The 14,404-nt window shown below is 53.6% G+C and overlaps 1 protein-coding gene across 2 annotated transcripts in view; it reads left to right on the forward strand.

Moving 5' to 3' along the window:
* Window positions 1-14,404, forward strand: part of Sh3pxd2a (SH3 and PX domains 2A) — a 179,084-nt gene that overhangs the window by 88,337 nt on the left and 76,343 nt on the right. For both annotated transcript variants that reach the window (XM_048338315.1, XM_048338314.1), the window contains exon 5: window positions 901-992. In XM_048338315.1, the coding sequence (XP_048194272.1) occupies window positions 901-992 (92 nt within the window). The remainder of the gene's footprint in view (window positions 1-900; window positions 993-14,404) is intronic.

The raw sequence follows: 14,404 nt of genomic DNA on the forward strand, positions 1-14,404 counted from the left end.
TCTATGCTCGGGTAGTTTTCCCTGTACCCAGTGGAGGGAGGGGCCCAGGAAGCAGGGCCACACCTGGCCTCACTTCACACCTCCCACCCCTCTTTTTGGTCTGGATCAGGCCCAGACCCCAGGCCCCAGCTGTGAGGCATGAGGTACAGGCTGCAGCGCCAGCCCTCACCTTGCCTTGCCCTAGTCTCCCGTGGATGGAGGGCCCGTGCTGGCCCCTTCCTCACCTTCACTCACGCTACTTGAATGCTTGTTCCACCCCTGCTAGCTGAGTGCATGCCTACCTTCTTCCCTCACCTCCATCCTCTTCGGGCCTAGCAGATTCCATCCTAGTGTCCTGGAGTCCTTGGTAGCAGTTTTCAGCTTGTTATTAAGTAATTAATGGTGCAGTCCATGTCTAGGGAACGTGGCTGTCGCCCAGCTAGAGCGTGGCAGGTGGGAGATTGGGACCCCGATTATTAGATTATGGATCCTGGACCTTTTCTGTGGACCCAGAAAATATCTTTAGGATTCATACCAAGGAATGTTCAGTGGTTATTGTTTTGTTGTTTGGTTGGCTGGTTTATCAATCATCTGGTTGACTGTTGGTTAAAATTATTGGCTGAAATAGTTGGTTGATTACTTTTTTAGTAACTGGTGAGTTGGTTAATTAGTTGACTGGCTGGCTTTTTATTTTTAATTGATATGTGTGGATGGGTAGATGAATGAATGGGAAATTATTCCATTCGTTGGCTGGTTAGCTTGTTAATGAGTTGTCTGGTGGGTGGGCAGGTGGTAGACTATGTTTTTTTTATGGTGCCATCTTTGAGCCTCTCCATCTCTTCTAGCTGAGTTGACCCTGCTTGGGTTTTTCTATTCCTAGGTTCACTACACTTAATATCCTTTCTCCTTGTCTGTCCACAGGCACTTGTCAGGCTACCACCCCACATTTCCCAATGTGATGAAGTCTTTCGGTTCTTTGAAACCCGACCTGAGGATGTCAACCCCCCAAAAGAGTAAGTAGTACCTTGGGCCTCTCCCACATGCTTAGTAGATATGGGGCACAGTGGAGGCTGGCTGAGGATGTGGGGGACTACAGTGGAGGGGAGGCTAGCAGTGTCATCTAGTGCCTGGCTCTTGGTTTCTTCATTGACCTATCAAGTAAGGGGGAGTCTGCATTTGGGGAGCAGGCTGTCCTAGATCATAAGGCTGTAATGGAGCAGATGAGATACCAGAAAACAGAAAGGTCCTGCCATTTAGATGTCACGACTGCAGGTTAGTAGTTGTTGCGACTAATGTAAATAACCTCCCAGCTGAATGCAGGCCTAGGCCTTTTTCTTGAGGTAGTATTGGTTATCTGCCACTCTACCACTGGTGTGGCAGGAGGTGGTCCTGAGAACAGGAATTCCTCAAGCCCTCAGGCAGACCCAAGGCCCAGCCCATGGCATGGGCTGTGGGCAGAGGTCTTGGGCTGTGGGCCCTCGCCTAGTCTCCACGCTGTCTCTCAGAGCTCCACTCTACAGTGATAGAACCCAGGCCCTGAATGTGGCCTTCAGCTGACAGCCTGACGTCCATCAGCCAAGTGGCTGCCCCTCCCTCCAGGGTCTGCTCGCACCTTCCCAAGCATCGGTGCCCGCCCCCTCCCTCCATCCTGAAACATAAACACGGATCGAGTAACAGCATATTTTGACTCTGGGGCGACTGTGGAGTGGCTTATCAAATTATCGGAGCCTGTGGATTTAATTGGAATTTTGCAGATAACCCTGGCCTCTTTCAAGTGTGCTGCTGCAGGAGCTCTGGAGAGTTCATGAGGCTAGAGTGGGGGAGGGCTGCCTTCCTTTCCCACCTTCCAGGGAAGACAAGGTTTGGACAGCCCAGATGTGGGGGCAGTAGGCAGCAGCCTTTAGCTTTGATCCCTTTGTTGACTTTTGGGGGCCGGAGAGGGGAGCCGTTCATCAGCAGTAGCCAGCACTTGCTCTTCCGGACCATTGGCCCAGTATAGAAGCTCATCACAGACACCTTTGATGCACCTGCCCAGGGCAGATGGTGGTTGTACATCCTCCTGCCTTTCCCCACCCCAGAAGGATTCTGGGAGCCCCTTGCTCATGTCCCAAGCTCTGGCATTCTTGTAGATTTGTTCTTTGCTTCTCATACCTCTTTCTAGTCTCTCCCCACCCCTCACCCCCGCCCCCAATAGCTTCTCAGTGAGAGGCTAGCCTCGATCTTCCTAAAAAATGCCAAGGTACTTCCTCTTCTTCATCCTGTTTTCTCATTCCCCACCCACGTGTGACCTGTCTACGGACTCCTGTGACTAGAATGTGGCTGTCCCTGAAGCTCACATGTTGGAACCTAAGCAGTAGTATCGTAGTATCAAGAAAGTGATCAAGTCATGAGGTCTCTGCCCTTGTATGGGAAGCTCTAGAAACCCTCCTGTTAGGACCCAGCAAGAAAGTGTCTACAATGAAACCAGACCTGCTGGTGCCTGCAGGTTGGAATTTCTAGCTTCCAGAACAGGGAGCAAGAAATCTCTATTGTTTCTAAGTCATGGAGGGTAAGACATTTTGTCATAGCAGCCCCAGCAGACAGATACTGACTGAGTTGAGTGCTGGCCACACCCGCTGGAGTGTCAGGCTCCAGGAGAATAGGAACTTGACCTGCTCTGACCTCTGCTGAGGCGGCCAAGGCTCAGGACCATGACAGGAACTCAGGGGATGTTCGACCAGTGAGAGGTTGATGTCAGTCAGTCTTCAGGGTACCCATGGAAGGGACAGCTGTGGCGTGGTTTTCTTACGAGAGTAAGACACAGAGCATGAAGGAGTTAGCTCATTCAGTAAGTGGAAGGGCCAAGACACAAATCTCATGGGTTGGCTTCCAGACTTGGGCTTTTTTTTTTTTTTTTTTTAACCACAGTTACTTCTCACAGTGGGGAGGCTAGAAGTCCTAAATCAGGGTGCCTGTAAGTTCAGTGTCTGATAGGGACCTGCTTCCTTCACCCCTGGCCATCTTTACACTGTACACTTCCATAGTGGGAGGGCAGCAAAACTCCCTGGCCCTTGTAATGGGGTGCCCTCTCCTGGGCAGAGCCCACGGGCACTCTGCGTCGCCTGCGTCGCTCCGTGCTCTTGGTTGACCCCTGTCGGCTCCGGGCCCAGGCCTGTCTCCTCAGTCCATCTCTTCCTGCTCAAGCCAGCTGGGATCCTGATTAAATTCTTGAAATTGCAGGAGAGGAACAGAGCCCCACTTAAACTGGCTTTTGTTCTCAGCCCCCGGACCACAGAGCCATCCTCTGTTGGGGCCTAAAACAATGCTCCAATGTTCAGAGGGGTGTGGGGTGAGAGGCGGGGGAGCCTAGCCAGATCAGAGCCATCCCTGCCTCCCCCGACCTGTCCAGAGGGCAACCCCCACCCCTCCCTGCCAAGGGCTGGAGCCCCAATGGAAACACCCTGCCTCACCTGCTCCTCCCATGAGACATCTCCCTGAGCACCCTAGCCCACCTATCCTCAGGACCCAGGGGAGGCAGGGGGAATGACTATCCTAGGGGGACTTTGGGGCCAGGCTGAGGTGATTGAGTCACATGGTCACCAAGGGGCCAACCTGGAAGATGAGAGAGGAGGAGGCTTCACCGGAAGGAGCCCAGGGCAGACTGGGCAGCTGTTTTGTGCCCAGGATGGGAATGTGTTCATCCCATAGGCAGCGTCTACCTTTCTCACAATTCCTCTGTGGAGACAGTCATTCAGGATCAGCTGTTCAAACATGATTGCTTTCCCAGGGAACGGAGTGTCAGGAGCAGAGGAGGGTCTGCCAGGCCTGCCCCGGGCCCAGCAGGAACGTGAGTTAAGGTGATAGTGATTACGGAGCCGGTTAGACTGAGGGTTTGGAGTGCTGACTCCAGTCCCCCAGGCCCGTTGAATTCTGGGTCTGACTTGCTGAGAAGGCAGTTCACCTGTTCTGCATGTGTCTGACCTCTGATGTCTTAGGTTAGAGTCTTGGGCACCCCAGTGGCCAGTAGTATGACCTTAGTGGAGCCAACCTTGCCTTCCTGTGTCATAGCTCCAGCTGTGGGTGACATGGGCTGATGGGTGAGCCTATGGCAGGAGCTGACACAGGCAGAGGTGTCACCCTCTACCCCTCCTCTTCCTAGGAGACCAAAGGAAGGTTGTGGGGAGAACCCTGGAGTTCCTGCTGCAGATTCCTCCCCCCCTCAAGTACTTATTGAGCAATGAATCCAAGGCCCAGCATTACTGTTCGGCTGAACATTTTAATCTAATCCCAGCTGCTCAAGAAGTTCACAGGTTTAAGGGCAGTCTGAGCAACAAAGTGAGACCCAATCTTAAAAAAATGTGGTGACTTGTCACTGGAATCCTAGCTACTCAGGATGTGGTGGCTTATGACTGGAATCCTAGTTACTCAGGAGGCAGAGGTCAGGAGGCCGGGTTGGATTTCTCTTCCTCATACCTCAGTTTCCCCTTCTGTGCTCTGGGCCAGTACCACTAGCAGAAGAGCTTGAAAGGAGTGCACACACGACATCTCCAGAGCCCCTTTAGAGCACCCGGCCCCTCACAGAGCCCAATCAATAGGACTGGTGGTTTTCAGCCCAGGCCTGGCCCAGAGCAGCCCCCCAAGGAGGGCTCCAGGGTGCAGAGGTGGATAGGCTGAAGGTGGGCGCCAGCTGAACTTCCTTCTGCCCTTGGATCCAGGATCCTCACTGGGGCTGATTGTGGGGTAACTGTTCTCCAGGCATCCCACGGGCTATTAGGAATGTCAAGGACCCCACCTATATCTGTCTCTCCCAAGGGAACCATGCGTTGGGAGTCAGGGTTGATGTCAGCCCACCCATGCTCAGCTCAGTCCTGGCCATAGCTCTCTGCACCCCACCCACCCATCTGGTAAGGACATGGGCCATGCTGTCCTCCCAAGACACACACACACACACACACACACACACACACACACACACACACACACACTGCACAAAAAGCCTCTTTATGCTGATGGGCAAGATTGCTGGCGGGACCCAGGAGCTGCGGTCCTGAGGGTGGCTGAGGGGAAAGGCATAGAACTTTACTCTGTTAAGTGAGCCCTGCCCACCCCAGCTGCCATTCCCTTCCACCTGGGTGGGCAGAGGGCAGGAAGGTACGCACAGGAAGTGGGTCCAGCCCACTGGAAAGGGTGTCAGCTACCGGGAACAAGGGCATCTGTGGATCTGCCCTGCACGCAGATGGGCAGCTGCAGGGAGGTAGATTTGAAACTGTCTGGCCTTAGCTCCTAGAGCAAGGCCTGTGAAGATAGTGTCCAGGGAGGGGTGGTTACTGTCCTTGCACTGACCCAGGGTCTCTGCACCCTCCAAGAAAGGGCAGAAGGGATGTAGCAGGAAGGGTTCCTGGTACGGGGACTGGGTGGGTCACAGTACGTATTCGGGCTTTGTGCTGTCTGTGTCCTCTGAGACCGTAGCCCCTTAGAGGGTGGTGCAGGTGCCCAGCCGCTGACCCAATGCGAAGAACAGAAATGGAAGCCATGACCATACAAGTGCCAAGTCATCAGCTACCATATAGGCAGCCTGGCCAGATTTTTTTGGGGGGGAGAGGGGGGGCAGGCTTTCCTGAGGAGGAGGCATTCAGGCTGAGACTGATGAGGATGGAAAGAAATGCTGTATTGCCGAGTAAGGGGCTGTCCTGAGATATGGGCCTGAGGTGATCATAGTGATCCATGTTTGTACTTCAGTATCAAGTGAGGAGGCAGAATCTGGGGGTCCCTGAGGTCCCTCTTCCTGTGGTCCTATCAGAACCATTTGGCAAGCAATATGCCGCAGCCAGCGTCTGGGGCAGGGCTGACATTCACAAACAATTGAAAGGCAAGGGGTGAGCATTAAGAAGATTATGTGACCCCCCCTTCTCCATGGGTCAGGTGAGTGGGGGCTTGAGGTTGACTGGAACTGAGACCCTACTGTAACTGGGTCACTTAGAGGGCTACCGCTTAAAGGATCAGTGTGCATCTGGCTCCACCTGGTGGCAGCGGTAAATATGACAACCACCAACATTTTGGCTGGATTCTGTGGATGTGGTGGCATCTGTGCAGAAGTGGAGTTGAGTTCATCTCACTTCCTTACCAGTGCTTTCCTATGAGACACATGGTCCTTTTTGCGGGTGAGGTAGCTTGGTCCCAGATTGACTGTCTCTCAATCTCAAGATGGGACCTGTCATCTCACAAAGGGCAGAAGGATCGGATCAGCCCTGGGGAGTGAGTGGGGGTAGGGTTGGGGAGTGGGCACTGGAGGTTAAATGGAACTCCCTTCCATGTATGGGGGTCTCTTGTGGGGAATCCAGGATTCACAGACAGCTGCATCCCTAAGTGAGCACAAAGTTAAGAGACCCTTGGGGTTGTGTGGCGCCTTTACCTCCATCTTCAAGTGCTCTGCACGTGTCTCCTGCTGTGGACTAGACATCAAGGAGGCAGATAGGACAGTCAGCTTTGCTAGAAACATCCAGAAAAGCTGATGGTTCTCTTCTCCCACCCCCCACCCCCCACTGGCCTGTTTGTCACCCAGGGAATTGTTGAATCAAGAGGACACATAGGTAGCTTCAGGTAACACATAGTGTGAAGCTGGGGATGACAGGTTATGTTGGCCTGAGCCTCCTTCAATTGTTGTCGCCCTCTGAAAACTTTCTTCCCCAGTCAGCCTACTGGCACATATCATAAAACTCATTGTAGGTGTATAATGATTTGATCATTATTAGTACATTTGTAGTTATGCAACCATTTCCATAACCCAAGTCTAGAGGGGAGGTTTTCAATGGTTTCCGCACTCCAGTGGTTCAGATGTAGTCAGTGCCCCTTCCCTCTGCTCCTGTCTGAGATGAAGTGTGTGTTCCTAGGGACCAAGTCCCTGCCACCCACAAGCTGCTTGCATTGTTAGAGCCTCCTATCTATCCCAGGCCTGCTCTGGCCCTTCTGCAGCACATTGCTTGGTAGCCCAGGGGAGAAGCCAGCCCGGCAGTGCTGAGGCATTTCCCTCACAGCTTCCGTCCCTGTTCAGCATTTTCCTGATCTGGTGGTCTGGCTCTCCCCAGGCTCTCTGCTCCCCAAGGGTATAGAGTGAACCTGTGTGGTTCAAACCCATGAATGACCCTGGTGCCCAATGCCAAGTAGATGCTCTGCAAGTACCCGTGGATGGACGAACGATGGGAGTGAGTGGGCAGCAAGTTGGGGCTACTGGGAAGATTCTGCTCCATCTCCCTGGCCTAGGACTAAGTGAGTGAGGATACTGGATCAATTATCTCAGGTCTGAGGTCAGCAGTGGCCAGAGTTATCAGGAAAGGCTTCCTAGAGGAGGCCAGGTCCACGCATCTCTTCCCAGGAGGGGTGGATTGTCCGTTATCCGAGGGGCAGTGGCTGAGTGAGAGGGAGCGAGTGTCCAGGGAGGGCTGCCTCGGGTAGAGGTAGATAAGAGTATGCTCTCAGAACAAGATGAACTGATGTATACCAAGGGTGTGGCTTGGCACTGGCGCAATGGAGATGCCTTGCCCCGGCAGCGCTCATGTCCATAATGGTAATAATAACGCTAGTAATAGGCAGTCTACTCCCCACCCCGGCCTCTGGGAAAGAAGGGTGCCCTCCAGGTAGAGAGGGGAGCTCAGTGCTGACTCCCGCCTAGATCTAGCCCAGTCCTTGCTTCCCTCCCACCCCCCTCTGGAGTTGAGGAATTTCTCCTGGGCAGCAGAAGACATTATTGTGGGGAATATGGAGGCCGTAGCCTGGGCCTGGTTACCTGGGCTCTGTAATGGCGTCCTGGAGAACAGCAGCTTTACCATGGTCACAATCCAGCTAGCTCGGAGAACACACATACAGGGACAGCTCAGGGAAACTGAGGCACAGAGTAGGGCTGGCATCTCCCACGCTGTCTGCTCAGCATGTACATGAGTTCTGCCAGTAGACTGGTCAAGTTTGGGGTCAACTGGTTTTTACCTGCCCAAGGATTCAGTGGTCAAGCTGTTAAGCCCCCCTTGTTGGTCCTGGACCTAGGCTAGACCGCCCCAAAGCCCCCTCAAGTCCCCTTTCCCAACACACACACACACACACACACACACACACACACACACACACACACACACACTGTGCTTTGGCACCTGGCTGTCCCTTGGCTCTGTGCCCCTTTGTTCTGCACTTCAGTAGGGGATTGTGCACCTCTGTGGGGCAGCCCCTCTGCCTGTGGTTAGGGTAGCGGGGCATGGACTACACTCTTGTGGTCTGGGATCAGTAAGCCTCCTGTCTCCCAGGCCCATCAAACCCACAGCAGAAAGTGCCAGGACCGGCACCTTCCCTCACACCACCTTTCCCTCTCCAGCTTCCTCCCCTCCTTCCGCCCAACTCTCACTGTTGCAACTCTTCTGGGGCGTAACTCTCCTGCCTCCCTCTTCTTGGCAGCTTTCCCTGGGCACATTGGACTGCTCTGATCTCCAGTCCTGGGAATTCCTACACAATACACTCTTTTGACCACGCTTGGGGGCATCTAATCACAAAGCAACTTATATTTTTTTCATTTCCTGCCTATTTCTTATCTCTTCAACTAAATCATGTGTGCTTTGAAGCAGAACAATGTGTCTTCTGCCATTCTCCTGCTTCAAGCACAAGAGTGAGTCTCTATCCAGGCACTAGTAGCTCATTCCTGTAACCCTAGCTATCCAGGAGGCTAAGATTTGAGGATTGAAGTTCAAAGCCAGCCTCAAGAAGACACATCCAAGAGACTCCTATCTCCAATTAATAAGCAGATCCAGAAGTAGAGGTTTGGGCTCAAGTAGTAGAGCACCAGCCATGAGTAGGAAAAGCCAAAGGATGGGTTGGGAATATGGCCTAGTGGTAGAGTGCTTGCCTTGTATACATGAAGCCCTGGGTTCGATTCCTCAGTACCACATGTATGGAAAAAGTCAGAAGTGGCACTGTGGCTCAAGTGGTAGAGTGCTAGCCTTGAGCAAAAAGACCAGGGACAGTACTCAGGCCCCGAGTTCAAGCTCCATAACTGGCAAAAAAAAAAAAAAAAAGCCAAAGGAGAGTGTGAGGCTTTGAACTCAAGCCCTAGTACTAGCACCCAAAGTAGGGTCTCTAGCAACTCCTCAGCTAGGACATGGATGACAGAGGGATGGAAAGTAGAGGATTAATGGATAAATGGATGGATGGATGGATGATGGGTAGAGACAAATAGACTTTGAAGAGACAGGGAAGACCTCCTGGCCCTTGTCTCTGGGGACTCTGCAGCTGAACCCCATCACAGATGTTTTGTGCATCATCCCACATCAACCCTGTGGGGATAGGAACCGTTTTTATCCCCTTAATAATAAGGCACAAAGAGTTTCAGTAACTCACCTGTGACACAGAGTGGCAGGTGGCTGGACAGATTTAAACCTATCTACTCACCATCTGCACTATCTGCTCAGAGCCATGATGTAGGGACACACTCAAGGCCTTTGCTCAGAATACTAGAGCAAAACAGACAGACAGACAGTGCTTTTTCCTTTGGCTGGGAATGGAGCAGCAGTACAGACCCCCTGGGATGTGTCAGGAGACAAGAAAAATATCCAGGGGGCTTCTGGGGGGCGGGGGAGCCTTTAATATCAGCCTCTCTGGGACATCATCTTGGGGAGGCCTAGACCCTGTCTTCCCCCCCGCCCCAGGAATTCAGCTTTCACTTGGGGCAGGAATCTGGCCTCTCTGGACCATCCAGAGCCACAATGGAGCCCATTCTCGGAACCCTGGAAAACACAGGCCCTGTGGAGAAAGGACAGATTCTTATTGAACACAAGAGCCCTCAGTGTGACCATTTACATCAGCTCCTAACAAATGGGGGCAAAGCCCAGCGTGCATGCCCCTGGGTCTGTCTTGCCTGAAGGTTGCAGCCCCTCCAGACCATTTCGTGTCAAGGCTCTCAAAAGCCAGAACAGAAACCCAGCTTGGGCTCGATGGGGGAAGACCTCAGCTGAACTCAGAGCCCCTCCCCAGCTGGCTTTTGGAAGAAAACACACAGCTCTGTCTCACAGAAGTCCTCCTGCAACACTCAACTGGCCTCCTTTGAGGAGTGGGGAGACTGAGGCCCAGAGACTATGTCAGTGTTTTTAAAAGACTTCTGCCAAGTAAAAGCTAAGGGTCACATCACAAGGGAATACAGAGGCAGGCAGGCAGGCAGGCAGACAGGCGATTGAAACCATTTTACAAAACCACCTTCTCCAGTCATGACACTCAGGTCATTTCTAGTTCTACCTTTTAGAAGTGCTCATTAGCACCCACCCGAATTGATTTTAGAATTCACAGGCAGCTCATGGACTGTTATTGGAAAAGCAGTAGATTCAAAGAGGCTGGCTCAGGTCCTTTAGGCCCTAATGGCTAAATTGGACCCAGAACTGGGTCAAGTGGCATTTGGCCAGGTGACAGGACTAGTCAGAGCCAAGCTGTGCATGTCCCTCCCAGCTCCACACCTCCCATCTGTACAAAAGTGTTCCTCTTGCCATGCTCAGGTGCTCAGATGCCGAACCCTAGATTTCACAGCTGGACATCAAAGTCCAACCCAGCCTGTCCTTTCCCTGCCTGTCTACCTGCTTGACACTACTTTGCTTGCTTCTAGAACTTTTCTTCCACTCTAGGGACCCAAAGGCCTTCAGGGAAGACCTTCAAGGCTCTTTCCTCCAGGAAGCCACCTAGAATGCCCTGTTGTCCCAGGGCCCACCCAGACCCTTCAGCCCCACCCCTGCAATGCTCAGCTTAGGCTCAGAATGTTAGCTTCTGCATTGCTTCCCCCGCTGCACCCCAGGTGTGCAGGCCAGAAATGCAGCTTGCTTCTCCAGTGTACCTGCACTGCCGGCAGAACAGCACTCGCGGGGGGGATAATGATGCTGCACCTCCCTGGCCGAGGTTGCCTACTGTATCCCCCACCTCTCCTAGGAGTGCTCCTGTTCCCAGCTTCCACTTGACTGTCAAGGTCACCCCCAAGTCAGCTGTCTGGCACCCAGCCTGCTGCTCAGGCAGTTCCCAGCAGCAGCAGAGCCCACAGACAGGCATCCGGGGCCAAGAGGCCAATGTCAGCCAACAGACAGGAGGCGGAACGTCAGGCTGGGAGTCCACGTGTGTCCCGCGCCAAGGCTGTCCCTGACAGGAGGCAGGACGGGGGCAGGGCCAAGGCCTGAGTAGCTCGGCCAGGAATCAGCATCCTTCCTCACAGCCGCTCACCAGGCTGGCCTTCCTTTCCTCTTCTCTCACCTTCTGCTCCTCCTCGCCTTTCCTCTCTCTCCAACAACCTTGAGGTGCAGGCTGGACTCCTCCTTTCCCCAGTCAAAGCCCAGGGCCTGCTGCTGGTGTGTCTTCTTCTTGCAGCCCAATCCCTAGTGGGCCTTGACTTGAGCCCCAGGCCCTTGGTCTTTCCACCCAGAGAATGGGCGGGCGGTGCTGGCTCCACGTACTGCAGAGCACTGAAGACCAAATGCTGGGAAATTTCCAGAGGATGGTGAAGGGAGGAGTCAAAAAGAGGAATTAAATGCCGTTCCCACTGCCTCCCTCCGGCCTCTCCCTATTTACTCTCTCCAACACTAACCCCAGAAGGAGCAGAAGTCTCGCCAAGAGAAATCCCACTAAGGGAAATAAAAGGGCAGGGGAGAAAAGAATAAGAAAAGTCAACCCTCCTGGGTACCTGTTAGCATGAAAATGTGGGGTGGGCTCCTGGGGCAGTTAGGAGTCTTATCACCAGTCTTGAGCTATAAGGATCAGGGGGATCCCATGAGTCCTGGAGTTTGAGGCCAGCCAAGGCCACAGAACAAGAACCTGTCAGAAAGAAAGAAAGAAAAATGCCCTAATCCATGAGTCCATAGATAACTCCATTTCTCTAGATGATTGTCACTTTGCCAGATAGGCCTGGGACCAGGCGTGTCTCTCAGTGGTAGAGCAGAGGTTTACCACAGAGTCCTGGGTTCAGTCCCTAGCACCAGAAAGGAAGAGAAAAGGAAAGGAAAGGGGCCAGCCACCGTGTCATATCCCTTTAGTCCCAGCTACTAGGGATGCTGTAACTGGAGAATAACCTGAGCCCCTCCTTGAGTTTCAAGGGGCTCTGCAGCATCCACGTTTAAAGAGGCCTTTGCCATCTGGGTAGCAGATGGCAAAAACTCCTCCACCCAGATGGGTCCCGGTTATGAATGAAGAATGGCCCTAAAGACAGTTCCTGCAGTAGGGTCCAGCCAGGCCGCGCCCTCTACACACCACATACTTGGTTCTCCCCACAGCCTGCACGGTGGTGCTGTGACCGTCATCATCAATACGGGTGAAGGAGGTGGCTCAAGGTCTCTGCCACCCAGCTAGCCATCTGCACAGATTTGAGCTCAAGGCTGGCCTTCCTCACAAAAGTTGCAGGTGCACCCTGCCCCCCAGGGCAAGGGGGGCCAGGACATGAAGTCTGGCACATGGACCGGGGGGGGGGGGGCGGTGTGTGTGCTGGCGGAGGCTGTGTCCTCCTGTTGGTTTGGAGGGACCCCACCCTTCCTCCCAATCCCACCAGCTCCCAATGGATCCAGTCTGAGTCCCTCCTGTCTTCCTGGCTTTGATGGTAGCTGTGGCCTTAGCCCCCGTGGATCAGCTGCAGAGAAGGCTGGTCTGATGGAGTCTCAGAACACTGCCCGGGCGGCCTTTCCAATTCCATTAGTTTCTGGCGTCATTGCCAGAGGGAGATGCAAGGCCTGCCCCCCTCTCCTTCCTGTGTCTCCCTGAGACACAGTGATTCAGCAGCTCATCGGAAGCAGGCTAGACTTGGGATCCACAGGGTGTGGAGTCACTGGCAAGGGGTCGGGGCTGTCAACCTCAGCTCAGGGCAAGAATTGGAGCTGCCAGGCAGTGGAAGGTGTAGGGGCTGGAGCTAGGGGAGGCCCTGTCTTTCCCTCATGTCCTGGTATGTGAGGAATGGCGGAGTCCCAGCTACTGGATACCCAAACTGCTCCTCAGCGTATTCAGCAACTAAAAATATGAAATGGATTCACGAGAAGATGCCCAACCGGAAACCTTTAAGAGGTTTCCTATTAGGGCAGCGCCTGCTCAGGCTAGAAGCCAAATGCCACAGGAGGGATTCTTCTGCCTGCCGCCCACCGTTCAGTCACAGCCTGTACACAATCAGCACCCCCACCCTACACTCTGCCTTCACTTGTGCACCTCCTCCTGGGGGGAAGCAGGCAGTAGGGGGGGCTAAGGTGACTTCAGACCTGGAACAAGACCTGGCTTTCACGTGGCCTGCAGAAGCCTGTCCCAGGCACTGAGTGATCCCAGACCCGCAAGCTTCCCTTAAACTTTGCCCTTCTCGCCTGCCAGATGAAGAGTTTACACTGGGCGTGGTAGTGCATACCTATAATCCCAGCCCTTGGGAGGGCTCTAGACAGTCTGACCCAGAGCTTCTTCAGCACTGCAAACACACTCTCCTTAAGGTTTCTTTGGGACCGTTGGGGCCCTGCTGCAGATTATGTAATACTGGCCCACCCTCAGAATCCCCAGGGGAGCTTACTGGAAACAAAGATAACCTAGTAGGTTGGGGTGGGGCTTCCCATCCAAATTTCTAGCCGAAAGGCCAGGGCACATAGATGACACCCCTTTCCCACTCCTGGCCCAGCGACCCCCCCCCCACTCCCTGCCACATGGAGCAAGCCTGCCTGCCTCTGGGCTAGGGCTACAGACCAGCCCCAGGAGAAACCTAGGTGGCTCCCTGGGGATACAGGGAGAACATGGGACCTAGAGGCCTCTTTGCCAGCCACACCCTGCCCAGCCTCACTCAGTTAAAAGCCTGAAGAAGGAATTTCCTCTTTGGCAGTGGAGTGTCTTCTGGGCAGAACACCGCCATATAATCTCCTCCTCCTAACTGGGAGTTCTCCCACCCTTGACCAACAAGGCAGGCTGGGAACCCAGCCCCTCTTCTGCCTCAGTTAGCGGAGCACGCTATGGACCGAGTCCTGAGTTCTCCTGCATCCCACAAGCCTTCTGTGTTTTTATTCCTGCCAGTGGTTATATAAGCCACAGCCCTTCCCCACAGTAACATCGGCATTGGCTGAACCTTTGTTTCCTCATCTGCAAAATGGAAACAGTAGGACCCTCAGTGTGAAGGGTTGAAGAAACATGGCTTGCCACGGAGTTTTTCAAACAGCACAATGCGGGAGAGCAAGGGAGAGGCTGGAGACGTAATTTCCTCCTCCAGTCCTGGTGCCACAGCCTGTAGTCATAGCCCTCAGGAGGCTGAGACAGGAAGATCTAGGATGCAGGGTCATCCTGTGCAACACAAGGGAAACCCTGCCTCCCCCAGGGGCTGGGAAGGTGGCTTAGTGGTAGAGTGCTTGCCTAGCATGCATGAAGCCCTGAGTTCGATTCCTCAGTACCACATAAACAGAAAAAGCCAGAAGTGGTGCTGTGTCTTAAGCGGTAGAGC

Source organism: Perognathus longimembris, chromosome 2, assembly GCF_023159225.1.
Source record: "Perognathus longimembris pacificus isolate PPM17 chromosome 2, ASM2315922v1, whole genome shotgun sequence".
Lineage (NCBI taxonomy): Eukaryota > Metazoa > Chordata > Mammalia > Rodentia > Heteromyidae > Perognathus > Perognathus longimembris.